Below are 17,660 nucleotides of genomic sequence, written 5' to 3'. Positions count from 1 at the left end.
TATGTGTTTTATCGATGCTTCTGGAGCCTCCTGAGAATCAAAATAAGATGTTTAAACTGAGTGATAGAGGGATACCAGTGTATATTGTGAGACCTCCTGGTTGAGCAGGTAAAATTGGGCTGTAGGTAAGCAGAAGCTGCTCTTTTCTATTTACATACGGCTGATTTATTTCTGAGACTGAAAACATGTATCTCTGGATGTTTCATTGGAAATATTTTAGTGAGTCGCATTATGTATGCAGAAGATCTCGTGGTTTTTTTGTCACCAGCATGTTTTGCATATATGCTGTACCTGGTGTGGAGCTTGGTATCAATTACAGTGCCTGTAAGAGTGCTGTTATGAGTATTTAAAATTTCCAGAATCCTACTTGTCAGATGATATAATTTGTGTCAATGATAATAGAAATATATATTTTTTGTTTTTTACAGAAGACCTAGACGATGATGTTAGTGGGCGTACGGTCAATTTGTGCTCTGATATTCCGTGCTGAGGGCTTCCCATTGTAACTAGGCTGTGTTATGATTTAATTATATGTAGATATTACATATTAAACAAGCCGACAAACAGCGTGTGATATTGAGGTCAGAGTGGGACCTCTCCTCTCCTCTCCTCCCCCTCCCCCCTCCGCCTCTAATTGGTCCGCTCTGACGGGATTACGCGTCTTTCCTAAATTGAGCAGCGGCAGCAGCGCCAAGTGAAAGGCTGCGGCGTCCAGCAGAGAAGCACACGAATAACTCGACTGTAGTTGCTTTGAAACCACTTCGTCTGTTTTTTTTTCTTCTTCTTCCTTCTTCTTCTTTTTTTCTTTTTACCCGCTGGACCAGATGCCCGTGTTTGACAGTGGTCGGCGCAGCCTGTAAACCTCCTCTGATTGCCGGATTAAATGACCGTCAGTGACACCGCTGCTGGTTCTCCTGCTGCACCACTAATGTGGTTCCTCCACACGGCCGCATTGCTCTGAAGCAGCTCTTCCTACACCTTCTGTCGGCACAATGAATCGGATCTTCTGGGATGCTATTTTTCTGATAAGCGGTGAGTTTTATTGTTTTTTTCTGGCTTTGAGCTGATTTAGAATTTCTTAAAAAAAAAAAAAAAATCAGATAAGCTGCTAAAAAAAACCCACACCTAACAAACAGGACAAACAACTTTTCTGGCGAACACACCCCAGGGTAAATTGATACTCCTTTTTAGACTGCGCTATTTGCAATAACAGCAACAAAAACACCCAAAAGTATTAATCTGAGATTGATATGCATGGCGTACGTTTTACAGCTCTACATTATAATTCTAAGACCACAAAGAATAACTTTTATTATCCGTTCTTGTTTCCGTTTTCTTTCTGGCTGTGATTGCATGTCTTCACTGGGCCTGCTGTTTTATTTATAGTGCCTTGGTCTCATCCTTTTAGTGGATGCCTGACCCTGTTAACCATTGATTGGTACCAGGTAAAGCTAACGAGGCACGCTGTCATGCGTAGGTTAACAAATCATGGTTGTCGTTGGATGCCCGTCTTGCATTCTTCATTAGTTTTATTCGGACTAAGCATATTTCTGCTAAGATTTACAGTGTCCCGCCAACACATCCATAGGTCTTGGACGTTTTCTTACATTTTGTTATGTCACAACCTCAATCTTCAATGTGTTTCATTTGGGATTGTATGTCCTAAAACAGGAGTCTGCAAGCCACGGGACCTCAATAATTTTGTCTAAAATCATAAAGAACCAACTATGGCTTTTAAATCTAGATATTGTAACAAATGAAGGTTTTACCATACTAGTTATTTCATGGAGTAAAGGCTTTGGATTTCAGCAGCACAATAACACTAACGATACCAGTAATATTTTGTGAGATCTATTTTTCATCCCATTAGTTTGGAAACTTTGCCTTTTGATGCATTATTGTCCGCATTGTACCGGCATCCTTAAAGGTAGAAATAAAATGGTGGTTCTATGAATATGAAAACAAATTTCCTATAGGAGATAGTCATCGGAAATTTAAAACTAGCAGTGCTCCGAAGGCCTCAAAGATTCATTCGATAATATTAATGAACAAACAACATCAACAGGTCAATAAACACAGCACAGAGCTCAGGGAGGAAGTTGGTCATGATGCAGTAAGGTAATCTTTGAGCATCCACACTGTTTTTAACCCATCATCCATACATTGACACAGTAAGGCTCAAGTGCAAACCTAGCAAAATATGGCCAGCCAGTTAAACCGACAGAGAAGCAGCAAAGAGAGGAAGAGGGTAAACATGTGAAAAAGGGAGATTCTCATCAGATGAACCCAAAATTGCACTTTTTGGCCCACAGGAAAAATGCCAAGTGGGGGGGAAAACCAACTCTGCACATCACCCTGAACACACCGTTTCCGCAGTTAAACATGGTAGTGGCAGCATCATGTTGCTGGGATTGCTTTCCTCTGCCCAGACAGGAAAGCTGATCGGGAGATGATTGGAAGAGGGCTGGAGCCAACCTAGAAGAAAACATCTTAGACGACGCAAAACCTGGCACTCGTGCTGAGATTCACTTTCCAGCAGCACAAGAACCCTAAACGTGCAGCTAGAGCTAAAAGGGAGTAGTTTTAAAATGGTCTAGTCAAAGTTCAGACCTAAATCCAACCGAGAATCTGTAGCAAGAATTGCAAAATAAAATCCATTCTCGTCCTTTATCCCAGTGTTGTTTCAGGGGGGCCAAATACAAATGCCCCCAATAAGTTGTTACACCCGTGTGTCCCCCCCCTCTCCCCTCCATGCAACTGCAACGTGACAAAATGTGAAATCGATGAGGTATGAACACTTTTGCAAGGCAGTGTAGTGCATCTCTGATACACAGACATGACCCCACAGAGGTTTTTGATGGTCTCTTTAGTTAATCTCAAGAAAAACCTCTCTTTTTTTTTTTTTTTGCCTCTCCACAGGTTCCTTCTTTACATTTGGAGCAGGGCCCAGTGGTTCATCTGTGATTGAAGCCAACATTGACACAACCTTCACTACTGCTCCAGACACACTCACTAGCAACTCCTTGACCACCGGTGGTGAAGGAACAACGACGGCTAACTTTCCTACTGTTAGAAGTAAGTCGAGTCAATGTAAAAAAAAAATATAAAAATACACAAAGGCAGATCCTACTCTGCAGGGGTTTATTTCCTGTCACATAGTTGCATTTTTTTCTCCCCCTCCAGGTTCTCTTCCTTCATCAGGAACAGAGCAAACAAACATAACAGTCCCTGATGCTGCAATCACTCCTAACGCCTCTGCTGCTTCTGCTTCTTCCAACCTGACGAGCAGCTCCCCGACAACCAGAAGACCCGCTGCAACGACCAGCAAGCATCCAGCTAAAAGTAAGCTTCAATCTAACTCTGCCTGCTTCCCCAGGAAGGATCCCTGCTGCTTTTCCCATTATCTAGTCAGCGTGGCGAACTCCCTAGGGGCAGCAATTCTAATAAATCAACAATAATGACCTGTACATTCAGCTATTTGCTGGTGCTACAGTATTGAATTATTACGTGAAAAGCAAATTACTTCCCCTTAAGAGCTGGTTTTTTTTTTGTGTCAGTGTTCCTCGGGTTTGCCTGCCAAGATCACATGGAAAGCGAGAGGGCTTGGTAGGCAGATGCCTGCGGGGACAACAGGGTGCTTTCATGGAGTCTGAAGGACTGAGACAATGCATGCAGGCTGCGATCCAAACTCCCATTTACCGTTGGAATGGAGAGTGTGACGGCGTCTGTAATGCAGCTATCTGTCTGGATGTTCGTCCCCCTTGTCACCCTGAAAGCCACACTGGGGCATCTGTTTCGGGTGCGTGAGCAATAAAAAAACGCAGCTTACGTGCGAGAAGTGTTTTTGTTTTTGTCTGGCCGTTTATTTGTTCGATCTGGTGTTTTTTGTTCGTCAGGGTGTAAATTGAGACGGCTGCGTCGTTAAAAAAAAAAAAAAGAAGGGGAAATCTGCTGCCCGGGGTTTAATTTCTCCCGGGGAGCTGCTGATATTCTCTTTGTGAGGTCCTAACGCGGGCTGTTGGACAGAGGTTTTTTGTCTCTTATCTCACCTGGAGTTCTCTTTGGCTGTAATCGGGCCTCCCAGGTACGGGAAAGATGTAATCCAGCACATCATGGAAGAAAAGGCTTAGCGGCTTTACCGTCGGTAGAGTGGGTGTCGGCTTTAGTACTAGTCTCTGTTTCGGGCCTCTAACAAGCTTTTGTTATTTTTAGATTTATGTCATTTATCGGTATTCAGGTATGAAGACTTTAGTTTTTTATTCAAAGCAAATGGTTATTTTATTTACACCTAAAACAAGGCTGTGTTTGTTTTGATCTCTGGCATGCTCCCTGTTAGTGTGGAGAAAAAACATTGAATTGATAAAGTAAAAAAAAAAAAAAGTGAGGAAATCTGATAATAGCTTTCATTCTCCCACAGAAAATGCACTGGAAACACCGACGATGTATTCTAAATCAAATCATGGAGCGAAATTGATTGAATCTGTTCCCATTCTGAAGAATGTGAGAGGGGAAAACTATTAGGGGGCTCAAAATAGCAGCTACCGTAGAATCTGAAAAATGTAGCTTTCCTGGGAATCCCAAAACTAACCGTCTGTAGCTGCATACCCACTAGACCACAGTCTCCAATTTCTCTGCATTTTGTGTTTTTTTTTACCTCGGAAACAACCTGTTTGCCGTCTCCCCAAAAGTTTTCTATCGGATTAAGGTCTAGTGATTGGGCTGGCTGCTTCATAACATTGAGTTTGTTGATCTGGGACAAAGATGCTGCTCTCTTACTGTTGTGTTTAGATTCTGTTAGGATATCAACGAGGTCAAGTGGAACGAGCTGTTTATCCCAGAACTGCATGGCACACTTAGATGGCACTGACCCAAAAAGATTGGCACATATCTATCAGATACCACCCCGGAGGTGACACAGTTTCTCTGTTGATGTCACACTTTGGATGTGTACCGCCCTTGTATGGGTGTGTACCTAGATACCTATATAATGTTTGTGTGGTGAGCAATCGAGGCTTCCTGCCAATCAGGAGCCCATCAGCGCTGGTGTGACTGTAACTGTTTCTCTGTCTTTACGTAGATAAAATATAACTAAAAGCACACTTGTCTGTTTTATGCGTCCTACATTCAAGGTAATAAGTAAGTGGGGTTCGCCTGACTGGGTAAAAAGAACTGGGTCCACCGAGGGTGCTTCGCCGTAGACGGGACACGGTGAAACAATAACAATTCGTTTCTTGTTAAAACGGCCATTACAAGCACATTTGCTTTTCAGCAAAGACAACATGTGATGGTTGACGACGTCTCTTCCTCATCAGCCCCTCTGACTTCCGTGCGCCTCAACATTACATTCTTGGTCCTGTATTTTTTTTCTTTATACATGACACCGTTAAATTCTGTGATAAATCATCATAATGCATCTTTCCATCTATATGCAGATTATTTAAAAATCCATCTGCCTATGTCCCTAAACTCTCCAGATACACCGTCCATTCCATCATGTCTTGGTAACATCAAAACATGGTTATCACTGAACTTTCTCAGTTTGAATCAGTTCATACTCTTTGTCCTTCAAGCTAACCAAATTTAGCTCTAAGGCTACCAGATTTCTCTAGTGAAAACTGGGGATGTCTCTGATTTCTGTTAAGCAATCTCTGTCTGGGGGTCAGTTTGTTTTGCCTGATCTGCAGCGGTGACGGGGCGTGGAAGGCGCGTTTTGCTCAGCTCTTCTATGCCAGGACAGCGGCAGGAGCGGGTAAATGCCTCTTGCTGTGGTAAACTTTGTAACTCCATCATGAGACATTGAAATCGGGGACACTTACCGAGACAGCTTTTGCCTGGGACATGTCATCCAAAACAGGGACTGTCCCCTGAAATCAGGGACTGTCGGTCACCCTGCTCTAAGCCTCAGACCTCTGGACTCACACTTCAGCCTTTCTGTCATAAATTTTGGAGTTTATCAAAGTTCCTTTGATAGGAACTTACAATTTAATAAACAAATTGATTCTGTGGTAAAGGCATGCTTTTTCCAGCTTTGCCTATTAGCTAAAGTTAAAGGAGCAACAAGTAAGATATGTACTGTAAAATCAACCTAAATCATTCTCATTTGTCACCTGGGATAGAAGTAGCATTCCCTAAAAACAATCGTTCCTCTCCATCAACAATGTCTTAGTCTAGTTTTTCTCCTTTCAAACTTAGAGGTACCGTCCGGAACGACTTCGGTTCAGAGTGTAGTCGTGTTTACTTCCTTGTTCCTCTGCCAGTCATATGAGAGTTCCCAGGGTTAAACAAAACAGAGCGCTGCATTTGGTATTTTATTTAGTCAAAAGAGCAGCAGCCTGGAAACATGGAAGCCAGTAAGAGCAAGAGACCAGAAATGAAACAAAATACAACATCTTGTATCTGTCCTGTGGAAGTAAAACTTCTGTGGAGTTTTACAGCAGCAAAGGACCATTGAGTAAATGGCTGATCTCTATGAAAGGCATCGTGTATGTATTGTTTACGATGTTAACCACTAGGTGTCATTGTTACTTATTGTTCCTTTAAATCTTTTCTCACTGGTTGGGATCTTGGAAAAAACATTCACACCTTTGTCAGCTCACATTTGGACAACTGTAACGCCCTGTATGCTGGACTTAGCCAATCCTCTATACAATATTTACAGCTTGTGCAGAATGCAGCTGCTCGGCTCCTCACCAACACCCCCAAGTATGACCACATCACTCCTGTCCTTTACTTTCTCCATTGGCTCCTGGTAGGGTTCAGAATCCAGTACAAAATCCTGTTTTTCAGTCCAATCCACTGACTTGTGCCGTCTTACCTCAGTGACATTTAGACTCTTCACCAGCATCTGCTGCTGGTCCCAGGGTCGAGGTACAAACAGTGGGGTGGGGGGGTGGGGGGGTCGTGCCTTTGCAGTGGCAGAGCCCAAACTCTGGAACCTCCTGGAGTTACGCTCCATCACAACCCTGCCCCGATTCAAGGCCAGGCTAAAAACCTGTTTGTTCAGTTTATCCTTTAATACATGAGAGTTATGACTCCTTTTTAAAATGTTAACTGAACTATAGTTATATGTACAGCTGATTGATTTATTTACTACTATTTTTGTGTTTTTAATTCTGTACAGCACTATGATCAATCTGTGGTTGTTGTAAAGGACTTTAGTTTGGTTGTTTGATTCAATATGACCCTTTCAAGTATTTCTGACGCATTCAAACTGATCTATGATCCCCTCTATCTGATTATTCCCAATGTCATAGTATGGGAAACATTCCTGTCCTATGATGCCTGAGGCACCACGCTTCACAGTTCATTGTGGCTTGAATTCAGGGAGAAATTGTCTTCAGCCCAAAGGTCCCAATAGAACAAACAATCTTGCTCTCATCATTTTCATAAAATATCCCACCTTTTCTTTTTAGGCCAATGTTTTTTTTTTGTTGTTTTTTTTTTAAGTTGAAACCTCTCTAGTCTGTATTTCTAGTATTGATCATACAGTAAGGTATGTTTGTGTTTCTTAACACATCTGCTGAAGAAGTGCTTCTGGGGAGGAGTCATCATGAGGAACTGATCAACCAATAAGAATCAGACTTGATGTAACACGAGAGCAATACAACACTATACAGCCAACTATGATTGGATTCCTTTATTATTTTTTTTATTAATCACCTCCTTTAGATGTTCAACAGACATCTTCTCTCCGATTATGTCACTTTGGCCATAATAACGGTCACAGGCAGAGGCTGTTTTTCCATGAACCTGTTTTTGACCTGAAATCATTTCAGGGAATGATAGATATTAGTACTTAAAGTTACGACTAATCATAAATTATTCTAAAACTTCCTGAATTTTCCACATGCCAAAATAATTGCATTAACTTCAGCCCATTAACAGGCGTCTGACATTCAGCATGCTAGGTTGGTAACTGGACCATAACGACCTAGGTCAGTCATGTGCCTCTCATTGTTTGGAGATGCCGGGCTGCAGATGTATGGTTCTGTAAGGACATGTGGAAGTGAGCCAGAGTAAAGCAGTTAAAGTTAACATCTGGATACAACACGATACTGCAGCCCTGAAAGCTGGACGGAGGTTAGAGAATCCTGAGTGACCTTTCAGCTCCCCTTACTATCCTTGCCAGGGCTAACATGTCTACCAGTTGCAGCTATTGTAGCAGGATTAGCTGAAGCGCATCAATTTTGTGTTTTTTAACATTCAAAATGACGCTATTTGCTTAAACAGTTGACTTTATTTGTTGTCCTCACAGAGTTTGTGGCCGCGGCAGTTCGGTCTCATTTCGACGACTGCCCTGACTCCCATCAGCATTTCTGCTTTCACGGGACCTGCCGCTTCCTGGTCCTGGAGGAGACGCCTGCATGTGTGTAAGTTGGCCGACTGCTATTGGGGAAATGCTGCTAATCCATTCTGCTGCGACTACTGAGCTGAAGACAGCAGAATGGGTGTCAGAAATAAAAACTTGCAAAAGAGCACTGTCAAAGTCATATTTTCAAACGGGATGTATCTGACTTGCTTAATTGTTATTGCTTTAGTTTGCCTTTTTTAAAGCTCCCTGTGCTCTGGAACTCTACACGCTGTTGGAGCAAAGCACTGCCATCTGCCAGATGAGACATTAGCTAAATCTTAGGATCTAGAGATGTTGGTGCTGGAACACTGGATTTAGTTATATGGTGCATTTTCAGTACGCATTTTCCGGGAAACCGCAGATAAGCCCACTGCTTTAGTCAACGTTGCTTAAAATAAACGTTTCCAGCATGAATTGCTGAAAACATACATTCATACATTAACCCCGGTGTTGGATAAGTAAAGAACACATCCAGAACACTTATGTTTTCTGGTTGCAAGCTTTTAAATCTTCCAACAATGTCCGTAATAAAGCACATCTGCTTACCGATTTAGTCCCCATGGTTCAATGGAGATCTGAGGATGGTGTTTTTAATAGTAAAATCAGGATCCTTTTTTTTTTTTTTTTTTAGTTTTGCTTGTTTCTTAGAATTTAAATAGACATATTTGATTCTTAGTGAGGTTTAACATTCAAGTTTAGCTTCATTTAAAAAATTATTTTAACTGAATAATTTTGTCTTGTATTGTTTAGCGATGTCCCGATCAGGCCCTTATTAGCCGATGGTCATTTCTGGTTTTCTTTAGGTCTTACTGGCCGATTCTGATTAATCCTGTTTTTTATATATTTTTTTTATTTCTTTCTTGGAAAAAGTATCACACATAAGGGGTGACTATTTGAATTCAACAAAAATAAAGAAATGACAAGAATACCCAGGTTTGCATCAGAGAACTTACCCCCACGCTCTTTATCTTAGTTCAAGTATATTGAGGACAAAAAATAATGGGAGTTCTTATGTTTTGTGCATTAAATTATTTCCAGTCTTCTCATGTTTGAGTTCACCAATCAGACCTGATGAAGGTAATATTGGCTGAGCCTGACTGACTGGTGCATCTCTATTATTGTTTATGCACCTTTTTTATTGGGCTGCTTGATCAGACATTTTTGTCGATGCAACTATAATGGTGTTTTATTACCTCGTTATTTTACTAAAGATGTGTATTATTACTTTTTGATATATTTATTTTTTTTTTTTAGTCTTATTGTTTCATGTGTCCTTGTCAAGAAAGGACAGAAAATGTAATATTCCTGCTCCTGACTGGACATATAACTCTGTTTTTATCCATTTTAACCATCTTTCCGGACGCTTTTTAACAGTTTTGCCTTGGTTGTTTTTTTGTTTTTGACTGTCCGCGTTGCAGGTGTCATCCAGGCTTTGTCGGGATGAGGTGTGAGCACGCTGACCTGCTGGCCGTGGTAGCAACCAACCACAGAAAGCAGGCTGTGGCCACAGTGCTCGTGCTGTGCGTGATCGGGTGTGTCCTCGTCATGGTGTTGTGTTCTTTTCTGCAGTAAGTCACCTGCACGATGCTTTTTGAACTTTTAGACCGCCTTTCCCCAGCATGTGGCTCTACACGGTCGCTACATGACCATTTCTACTGTTTCTCCTTCAGCTGCTGGTGGAGGGAGGACTGTCGGAGGCGGAGCCGTGCACAGCTCTATGAGGCAGAAAAGCACGGAGCGACATGCTACCCACCAGAGAGCGGTACTTATTTGTTTTTCGTTATGATGGGGTGGGGGGGGGGAGCATGTTGAAGCTTCGAAAAAAGGAAGCTCACATTTCTTTATGCAACTGGAATATTAAGCATGTAATACAACTTTTTAGGGTTTACAATAACAAATGGTTGAATGACCCCAATATCTGTGGATAAAATATATCTTTTTATTCCAATTTTATCAAAATATCCAGTGAAATAGTCTCAAGACTTCCCTCAGGCTGAAAAAAGGCCCAACCTATGGAAACGGGTCGGATAATTGCCCTCATCAGTGAACTATTTCCTAAAATGGTCCGCGTCTGCTGCCTGACTGACTAGTGACCTCATTATTCCTTTCCTATAGTTTTAATCACCTTCATTAAGGGGACTAATAAGGTGTTGCCTGCTATTTGTTTTAGGAATAAGTAGGCTATGTTAGTATTTTACAAACATATCTAAGCTGTATGCATACATTTCTGTGCACAAAATCTGTCTACTCGCAGGTAGTTGCTATGTTTTAACAGCGGCATAACCTTCTGTTACTTTTCTTTCTTATACAAAAAGTTATCATGGTATACATTTTTGTTTTACATTTTTGAGTAAATACCATGAAACCATAGTGTTTTTCTCAATATTCTGGAAAATGCTGGTAAAGATTCTCAGTCATCTAGGTCGTGATCATTCCAAAAAAAGTAAAAAACAAAAAAACAACTGGACTTTTTTCCGAAGTTTGAAAAAAATCTTCAAACTTCGGAAAAAAAGTCCAGTTTTTTTTTTTTTTTTTTTTTTTTTTTTTTTTTTGGAAGGATACTGGAAAATCTCATCCTGGTCCATTTCTGAGGGGGACATTTTGTTTCCTTGTGAAAATAGTTCTTTCTTCACACCAATATACAGGACTAGAAGAAATTAGCTGTTTGATGTTGGTGTATTTATTCTTAATTTGAGCAGAAAAATATTATCTGCCAATGGACTATTTTGATAACCTGACAACAGCCAGCTGCATGTATCGCTCCGCCTAGCTCCACTCACATACATCTGGGACACGGCCATAGGCATTGCCTTTACTGAAGGCTGGGCCTTATCAAAACTCCTTGCATATGATTGGATAAGCCACTTGTCTGTCATCTTTTTCGACGTGCTATTTCAACCACTCACACCGAAGCTAACCCGTGACGCTGATGAGACCGACGCGGAAAAAAAAAAAACTTTTATTTTTTTTTTATGTGTTTGCGGCTGTAGTGCAGGGTTTCCCGCAGCGCTATCTTGGCGAGGCGGCCGCGGAAAACGTGTCGTCCACCCCCCCCGCTCCGCGAGCCGGTCCGCGGAAAACGTGTCGTCCACCCCCCCCCTCCCCCCCCCCCCCCCCCCCGCTCCGCGAGCCGAGGCGCTAAGAAGAGGGGGGAAGACAGCCGGCAAAGCGCCGCGGGTCGGAGTCGATCCCGGGCTGACCGCCCGAGCCGTTCTCTGATGTTCTTTTAATGAAACAATATCAGATAGATTGGACAACACGGAAGAAATAGCAACATCAATGCTAACGCTTGCTTCCTCGATGCGAGCCGCCATTGTTGTTGGAATCTCACGGTGGCTTCTCCACTACGTCACATCCATGAAACACCCGCCCTGCGTCCTGATTGGCCAGACCAAAAATTTGGTTGGGGAAATCATTTTCAATGAGCCGTGTCCCAGATGTATGTGAGTGGAGCTAGGCGGAGCGATACATGCAGCTGGCTGTTGTCAGGTTACTATTTTGACCCCTAAAATATGATTATTAGAGATGTTCCTATTTTAAGTGCAAACATCTTATTCCATTAACAGATCATTTAAACTTCCTGCTCAAATCAAGGACAAATACACTCATTTCAAGAGAATTTTTACTTATTTTTAGTCACGTTGTTGCAGTGAACCGATAATTGAACTTTGTTCGCCAGATGTTTCCTAATGTGACACTTTTTTATCTCAAATTGGATGTAGAAATCCTTGTTTTATCGAATTTAAAAAAATATAAAACGATGTAAATAAAACAAAAGCTTGAATGTATTCTCCTTTTACTTTAAGCTGATGAGATAAATCTAATTTTTTATAAAAAAACAACAACAATGCGATGTAAACCATCACATCGTTTTCTTGTAATTGTTTTTTTAAACGGAACAAGAATGCAGTGCGTTACATTATTTAGATCAAACTAAAACTAGCATACTTTCACTTGTTTATGTAAAATTAAAGTAGTTTTATGTCCAACTGATCATGCTATATATAACAATATAATGTATTGTTACAATACATTATATTGCAACAAGGTTCTGGCTCAATTACAGTTGAAGAATTACCTGGTTCCCCTTGTCAGAACCAGTACAATTTACCTAAGCGAGTCATAGCTGTATTGAAAACTTCCTTCCTGCTCTGCCCAAATAGCGATTTACTTTTTTAAGCGGAGTTCTGTGGAGGTGTAACAAGTAGCCAATAGCTTGCCTGCCTCGCTGTGGAGAATTAAGACAAATACTGTGGGACAAGTCAAGATAATTTGTTATTCCTAGTTTAAGAGCTATATTAGCTATTTCTACACCTGGTATGTTTTCATTTTATGCAACACATCTTTACATGTACTTTTTTTTTTTTTTTGGCCAGCCTGTGACAGTAATGATAAACTCTAATTGATGATTTCTTTGCAAACCCTCAAAACTAATGGTTTGATTTAGATTGTTACTTTAGCTGTTTTTTTTAACTCTGTATGATGAGAGCGTCGCTTAAAGGCGGCAGCCCCATTTCAAAATATGACTAAATGCATTTATTGTTTACCATTTCGACTATTCGACATCAAGTTTTATTCCTAAAGGAGCATTGCTTGTTCTTATTGAACCCAAAAATGGATCTATTGCCTGTTAGTTTCTTTAACTCATCACGGTCTATTTATCGTCACTTTAATAATGAAAAATAATTTGATAAAATAGGAAGTCCGTATCCCCGCCTGCAATTGTGTCGCTGCGGCTCAGCTGGGACGCTCCGCTCCAAGCTAATCCCAAAACAACAGTTACAGAAACTAAATCGGAGTGATTACGAAACCAAAGACTCCTTGCCTTTTTCCAGGAAGATAATAGGATACCCTGATGAGCCGGATTATAGTGGGAACTGCTGGTTAGCGGGACACGGATCAGCTCCCGGCGGACTCGGCTTATTAGAGATCGGATATTTGGGCAGCCGCTGTGAATGCAGAGACAACAATGTGTTTTTAGGGGTTGAGAAAATGATCTCGGTTTAAAGGAAGTCTTTCATGCAGAAGATTCAAAGAAGGGGAAAACAGTGTGGCATTAAAGGTTTACAGTTTGGGCTGTGCTAGATGGGCAGAATTAGCTTGAGACGCATCCTCTTGACAGTTAAGAGGACTCATAAAAACCTCTTCCTGACACTAACAGAGCCAAACAATGTGGCCACACGGGGCAAAGCATCTGTAGTACACCAACAGTTAAATCCCTCATCTTTACCAAACACACCGTTGATCATTGTGACCAAGAAGCGTCTTTGTTACCTGTTTCTCACATCGTTCTGTAAATGGGCTGCTGCCTTTCCACTATTTAACTTGAATATTACATTTTCAACTGAATATGCCGTATCGTCTTCTTGCCTTTCCGATAAGTTGATTTTCTTTTTGTTTTAGAGCTTTATAAATACACGCATGTTATATATTAATGATCCAGCGTATGACTCTGTGTTTTTGCCACTGTTACCCTGGATTTCCCCCATTGAGGGACAGATTTCACCAGATTTCTTTTTGTTTACCAAATATTTATTTTGCGAGTCTAAAAACTCTAGTTGGGAAGTTGATTTCGGAGCAGAAGGGTCTCACGTAGGTGACGGCAGCTTCTCAATCCGGGGATGCAAAACTCGCCTTACTTTATGAGTCGAGATTCAGATGCAGTTCAGATGCAGTGTTTTGCAAAATAAATCACACCACTTAATTTTTATTTATTTATATTTTGTCACATTTTATTTCACTGAGATTTTATGTGATAGACCAGCATATAACTTTTTTTCCTTTTTACAAAAAAAATTAAAAATCCTAAAGAATTCTCTGTATTTACTGTAAGCTGCTTTTATGCTGTTACCCCTATTGATCCGCTTCGGACGGCGTCTATGAAGGCTTGAAATGTTTGCTGGAGCCCAAGCGGCATTATGAACACCAAGGAACACACTGGACAGGTCAGGGATAAAGCTGTGGAGAAGTTTAAAGCTGGGTTAGGTTATACAACAGGATCCCAAGCTACAGATGGTCACAAGAACAAAGCCTTTGTTGAAAGACGGTCATGAGTCGTCCAGTTTCAAGTTTAGGGCATGCAGCAAATGTATGGTGAGATGCATTTGTTTTTTAGTCTACATGCAAACTGTTGTGAAAATATAATAGAATTGTGCTTTATTGTCCCGGAGTGGAAAAATTCAGGTGCAGCAGCAAAGGGAAAATGGAAAGAATATTACACCGCACCCTGAAAAGTCCATAACCTTTTATGAGACACGGTGGCGGTAGCATCATGCTGTGGGGATGCTATTCCTCAGCAGGGAAATGAAAACTGGTTAGAGTTGGCAATGAGACGGATGGAGCTAAATGCAGGATAATCCTAGAGCAGCCTCCAACAGGGGCTGCAAAGGTCTTGATACCCTGGTTTTACCTTTCTGCATCAGAATGACACTAAACATGCCGTCAGAGCTATCATTGAATAGTTTATGGGCCTAGTCAAAGTCCAGACTGAAATCCTGAGATTGAGAATTGGTACTAAGACTCGGACTGAATGGAGATCATTGCTGAACATTGTTTGACTGAGCCTGAGTCGTTCTGCAAGGAATCTGCAACATTTACACGCTCTAAAAGTGTTGCAGCGGTACCTGCAGCAATGGGTGGTTCTACAGAGTTTAGACTCAGAGAGGCTAAATACAAATGGATGCCACATTTTTTTTTATTTCATTCAGTAAAAAAATGAAACGTGTTTTAAATTGACAATTTAATCCATGTTGTGCTGGTCTGCCACATAAAACCCTATTGCATGGGCATAGTGTGACACTCATAACCAGGCAAAGTGGTCAACTCTTATAACCTGTTTAATGTACGATAGGCTTATCCAATAATTACTTGTATGAGATGTTGACATTATGCACCAAACTTTTTTTTTCTGCTGTTTAAACATACACGTTGTGTTGTCATCAGGTCCCCCAAAAAGAAGAGACTTAAAGAAACAATTGAAAGCTCAGGGCTTGGGTTACATTCTACTGTTGAATCATTGCGATCAAAGACAGACGTCTTCTTCAGTAACTGTGTTTTTATTTAACTTTCAGTGGTTTGACAAGACTTCTTGCTGGAGAGCACGCCGTTTGAAACGCTGTGTGTCTCTCATCTGTGCGGCGCCTCCGACCCGGGAGAGTCATCGGAAACGATCCAGAGCAGCAGAGGCAAAGTGCTGTTATCTTCAATGGGACTAAGGTAGGGGTTGTTTTTTTTTTTTTTTTTTTTTTTTACATGGAAGATAAGGAGCTCTATTATAAACCCCCACCCACTCCCAAATCTGCCAACTTCAACTGGGACTTTTGGACTGCAAAAGACGATGGAGTGCCCGTTGCTCTTACTTCAGTGGAAATACACTCAGAACTGCAACAGTCTGTCTGGACCTCAAATCGGGCCTGAAAAAGAGCGCTATGTCCGGATTATCGCTTCTGGACGACCTAGAGGACATGATCTTCACAGACTCGACTAAATAGCCATCCATTTTTTTTTTATTTATGGCTACAGGACAACAGTGAGTTATTCTCATAATTCAGAAGGCCACAATTCCTATTTTTGTCTTTTATCATCTATGCGCACGTTTTTCCTCTGAACCTGTGGAGCACGAAGGACACTTTTAAGTAACTGGTGTGGGGAAACTGATGCTTTAAACATGTTTTAGAGTATTTTTCGTTTTAAAAATGAAGGAACTCACTTCACCTGACAGAAGTAGGAATTGTCACATTTACTGGACTTTAACTTTTTATAAACAAAGACTGCAATCTAAGATCGTTCTGAGGAAGATCTTCATGTCTCTCTTTTGTATTGAAGTTGTCGGTTTATTATAATTCCTGAGCTGCATCTGAACATTATCAGAGGTTTTATTTTTTTTGTTTGTTTTTCTAAGATTTGCTAGCTGTAACAGTACCAACATATGCACATCCTGGAGCGCCACTTTTTGTTTTTCCAACGCTACTATTATGAAGGTGCACTTTCTTAAGTTTACTTGTTTATATATATATATATATATATATATATATATATATATATATATATATATAGATATATATATATATATATATATATATATATATATATATATATATATATATATATATATATATATATATATATATATATAAATATTCTTTACACACTGCACATTGTTGTCCTTTTTAAAATAGCATCCACATGTGGAGATGCCAAAATAAAATCACTAACTCTGCCTGAATGAGCACTGACGGGAAGACGCACTGTTTGCTCACATTATCCGGGGATGCATGCGTGTATTTATGGAGCGGAAAACAAAAGTGGTGCGTTACAGCTTTGGCTCTACTTTTTTTTTTTTTTTTTAAGAGAAAATTCTCTGAATGCTAGAATAAATCTTTGAAGGAATTGATAATACTGGCATGCCTGATTATGTGCTTTGTGTGGCAGAAAAAACAAACAGATTGTACGACGACTGCTATGGTATTTGCATGCCAAAAAAAACTAGAAGATGATGATAAAGTTGTTTTTGTTTACAAAACCTGATCATTTTTTTTTGCCCTGATGTGTCTAACACAACATGAATGAGTCTAATATATTACTAGTAAAATCTTCTAAAATGTGTTGTACCTTTAATCTGTCTGATTTCTGTTGTCACAGTTGGAAAGCCTCACTGCCTCATTTGTTTGCTTTCCAATGAAATATTAAATATGAAAGTGACCGCCTGTCTGTATTTAATACGAATTCACAGTGGGTCTCAGAAGTACATAGCCACATGTTAAAATCAGAGGTTTTTGAGTTCCTGTATAATTCAACTTCAAAATCAAATCTGTTTGGGGTAAGTGATTAAAAATCAAAAAGGAAAAAGTGGAGCCCCTTAAACTGATATTTTGCTGAAGCATCTTTTGATGCAGTTTCAGCATTCGCTCCTCATTGGTTTACAATTTATCTGCACACGTCAGATTGTGAGGTCTTTTGTCCACTGCCTCCTTAAGAGAGACTCCACAGATCTTCTCTCATATGTACTTCTAGACTCCAGTTTGGTCATTCAATTTATTTTTTTACTTTAGTTGGTTTGGATGTATGGTTGAACTCGCTGTGATGCTGAAAAATAAAGTCCTGCTTCATCCCCACCAGCGTCCTAATATAAATCTGAAGCTTTTGGATGCAAAGTCATAACTGTTCATAATTTATTTCACCTTTTCCCAAAACCCACGTTCAGCTGAGAAAAGGTAACCCCCACAGCATGATGCTCCCACCACCATGTCGCAGTGTGTCCTGTGTTTGAGTTTTTTGGTTCGATGGGCCTGGGAATGCATATAAATGTGGC

General features: G+C 40.6%; 1 protein-coding gene across 1 annotated transcript; it reads left to right on the top strand.

The window, feature by feature from the left end:
* Window positions 1-666: 666 nt before the first annotated feature.
* tgfa (transforming growth factor, alpha) lies at window positions 667-16,966 on the top strand. Its single transcript, XM_012872705.3, has 7 exons — window positions 667-1,032; window positions 2,920-3,075; window positions 3,184-3,342; window positions 8,255-8,369; window positions 9,769-9,918; window positions 10,021-10,112; window positions 15,421-16,966. The coding sequence occupies exons 1-7, from the start codon at window positions 993-995 to the stop codon at window positions 15,426-15,428; spliced, it is 720 nt and encodes a 239-aa protein (XP_012728159.2). The 5' UTR covers window positions 667-992; the 3' UTR covers window positions 15,429-16,966.
* The last annotated feature ends 694 nt before the right edge of the window (window positions 16,967-17,660 follow it).

The sequence above is a fragment of the Fundulus heteroclitus genome, chromosome 20 (genome assembly GCF_011125445.2).
Source record: "Fundulus heteroclitus isolate FHET01 chromosome 20, MU-UCD_Fhet_4.1, whole genome shotgun sequence".
NCBI classification, from domain to species: domain Eukaryota; kingdom Metazoa; phylum Chordata; class Actinopteri; order Cyprinodontiformes; family Fundulidae; genus Fundulus; species Fundulus heteroclitus.
This window is presented reverse-complemented; position numbering and strand designations above follow the sequence as displayed.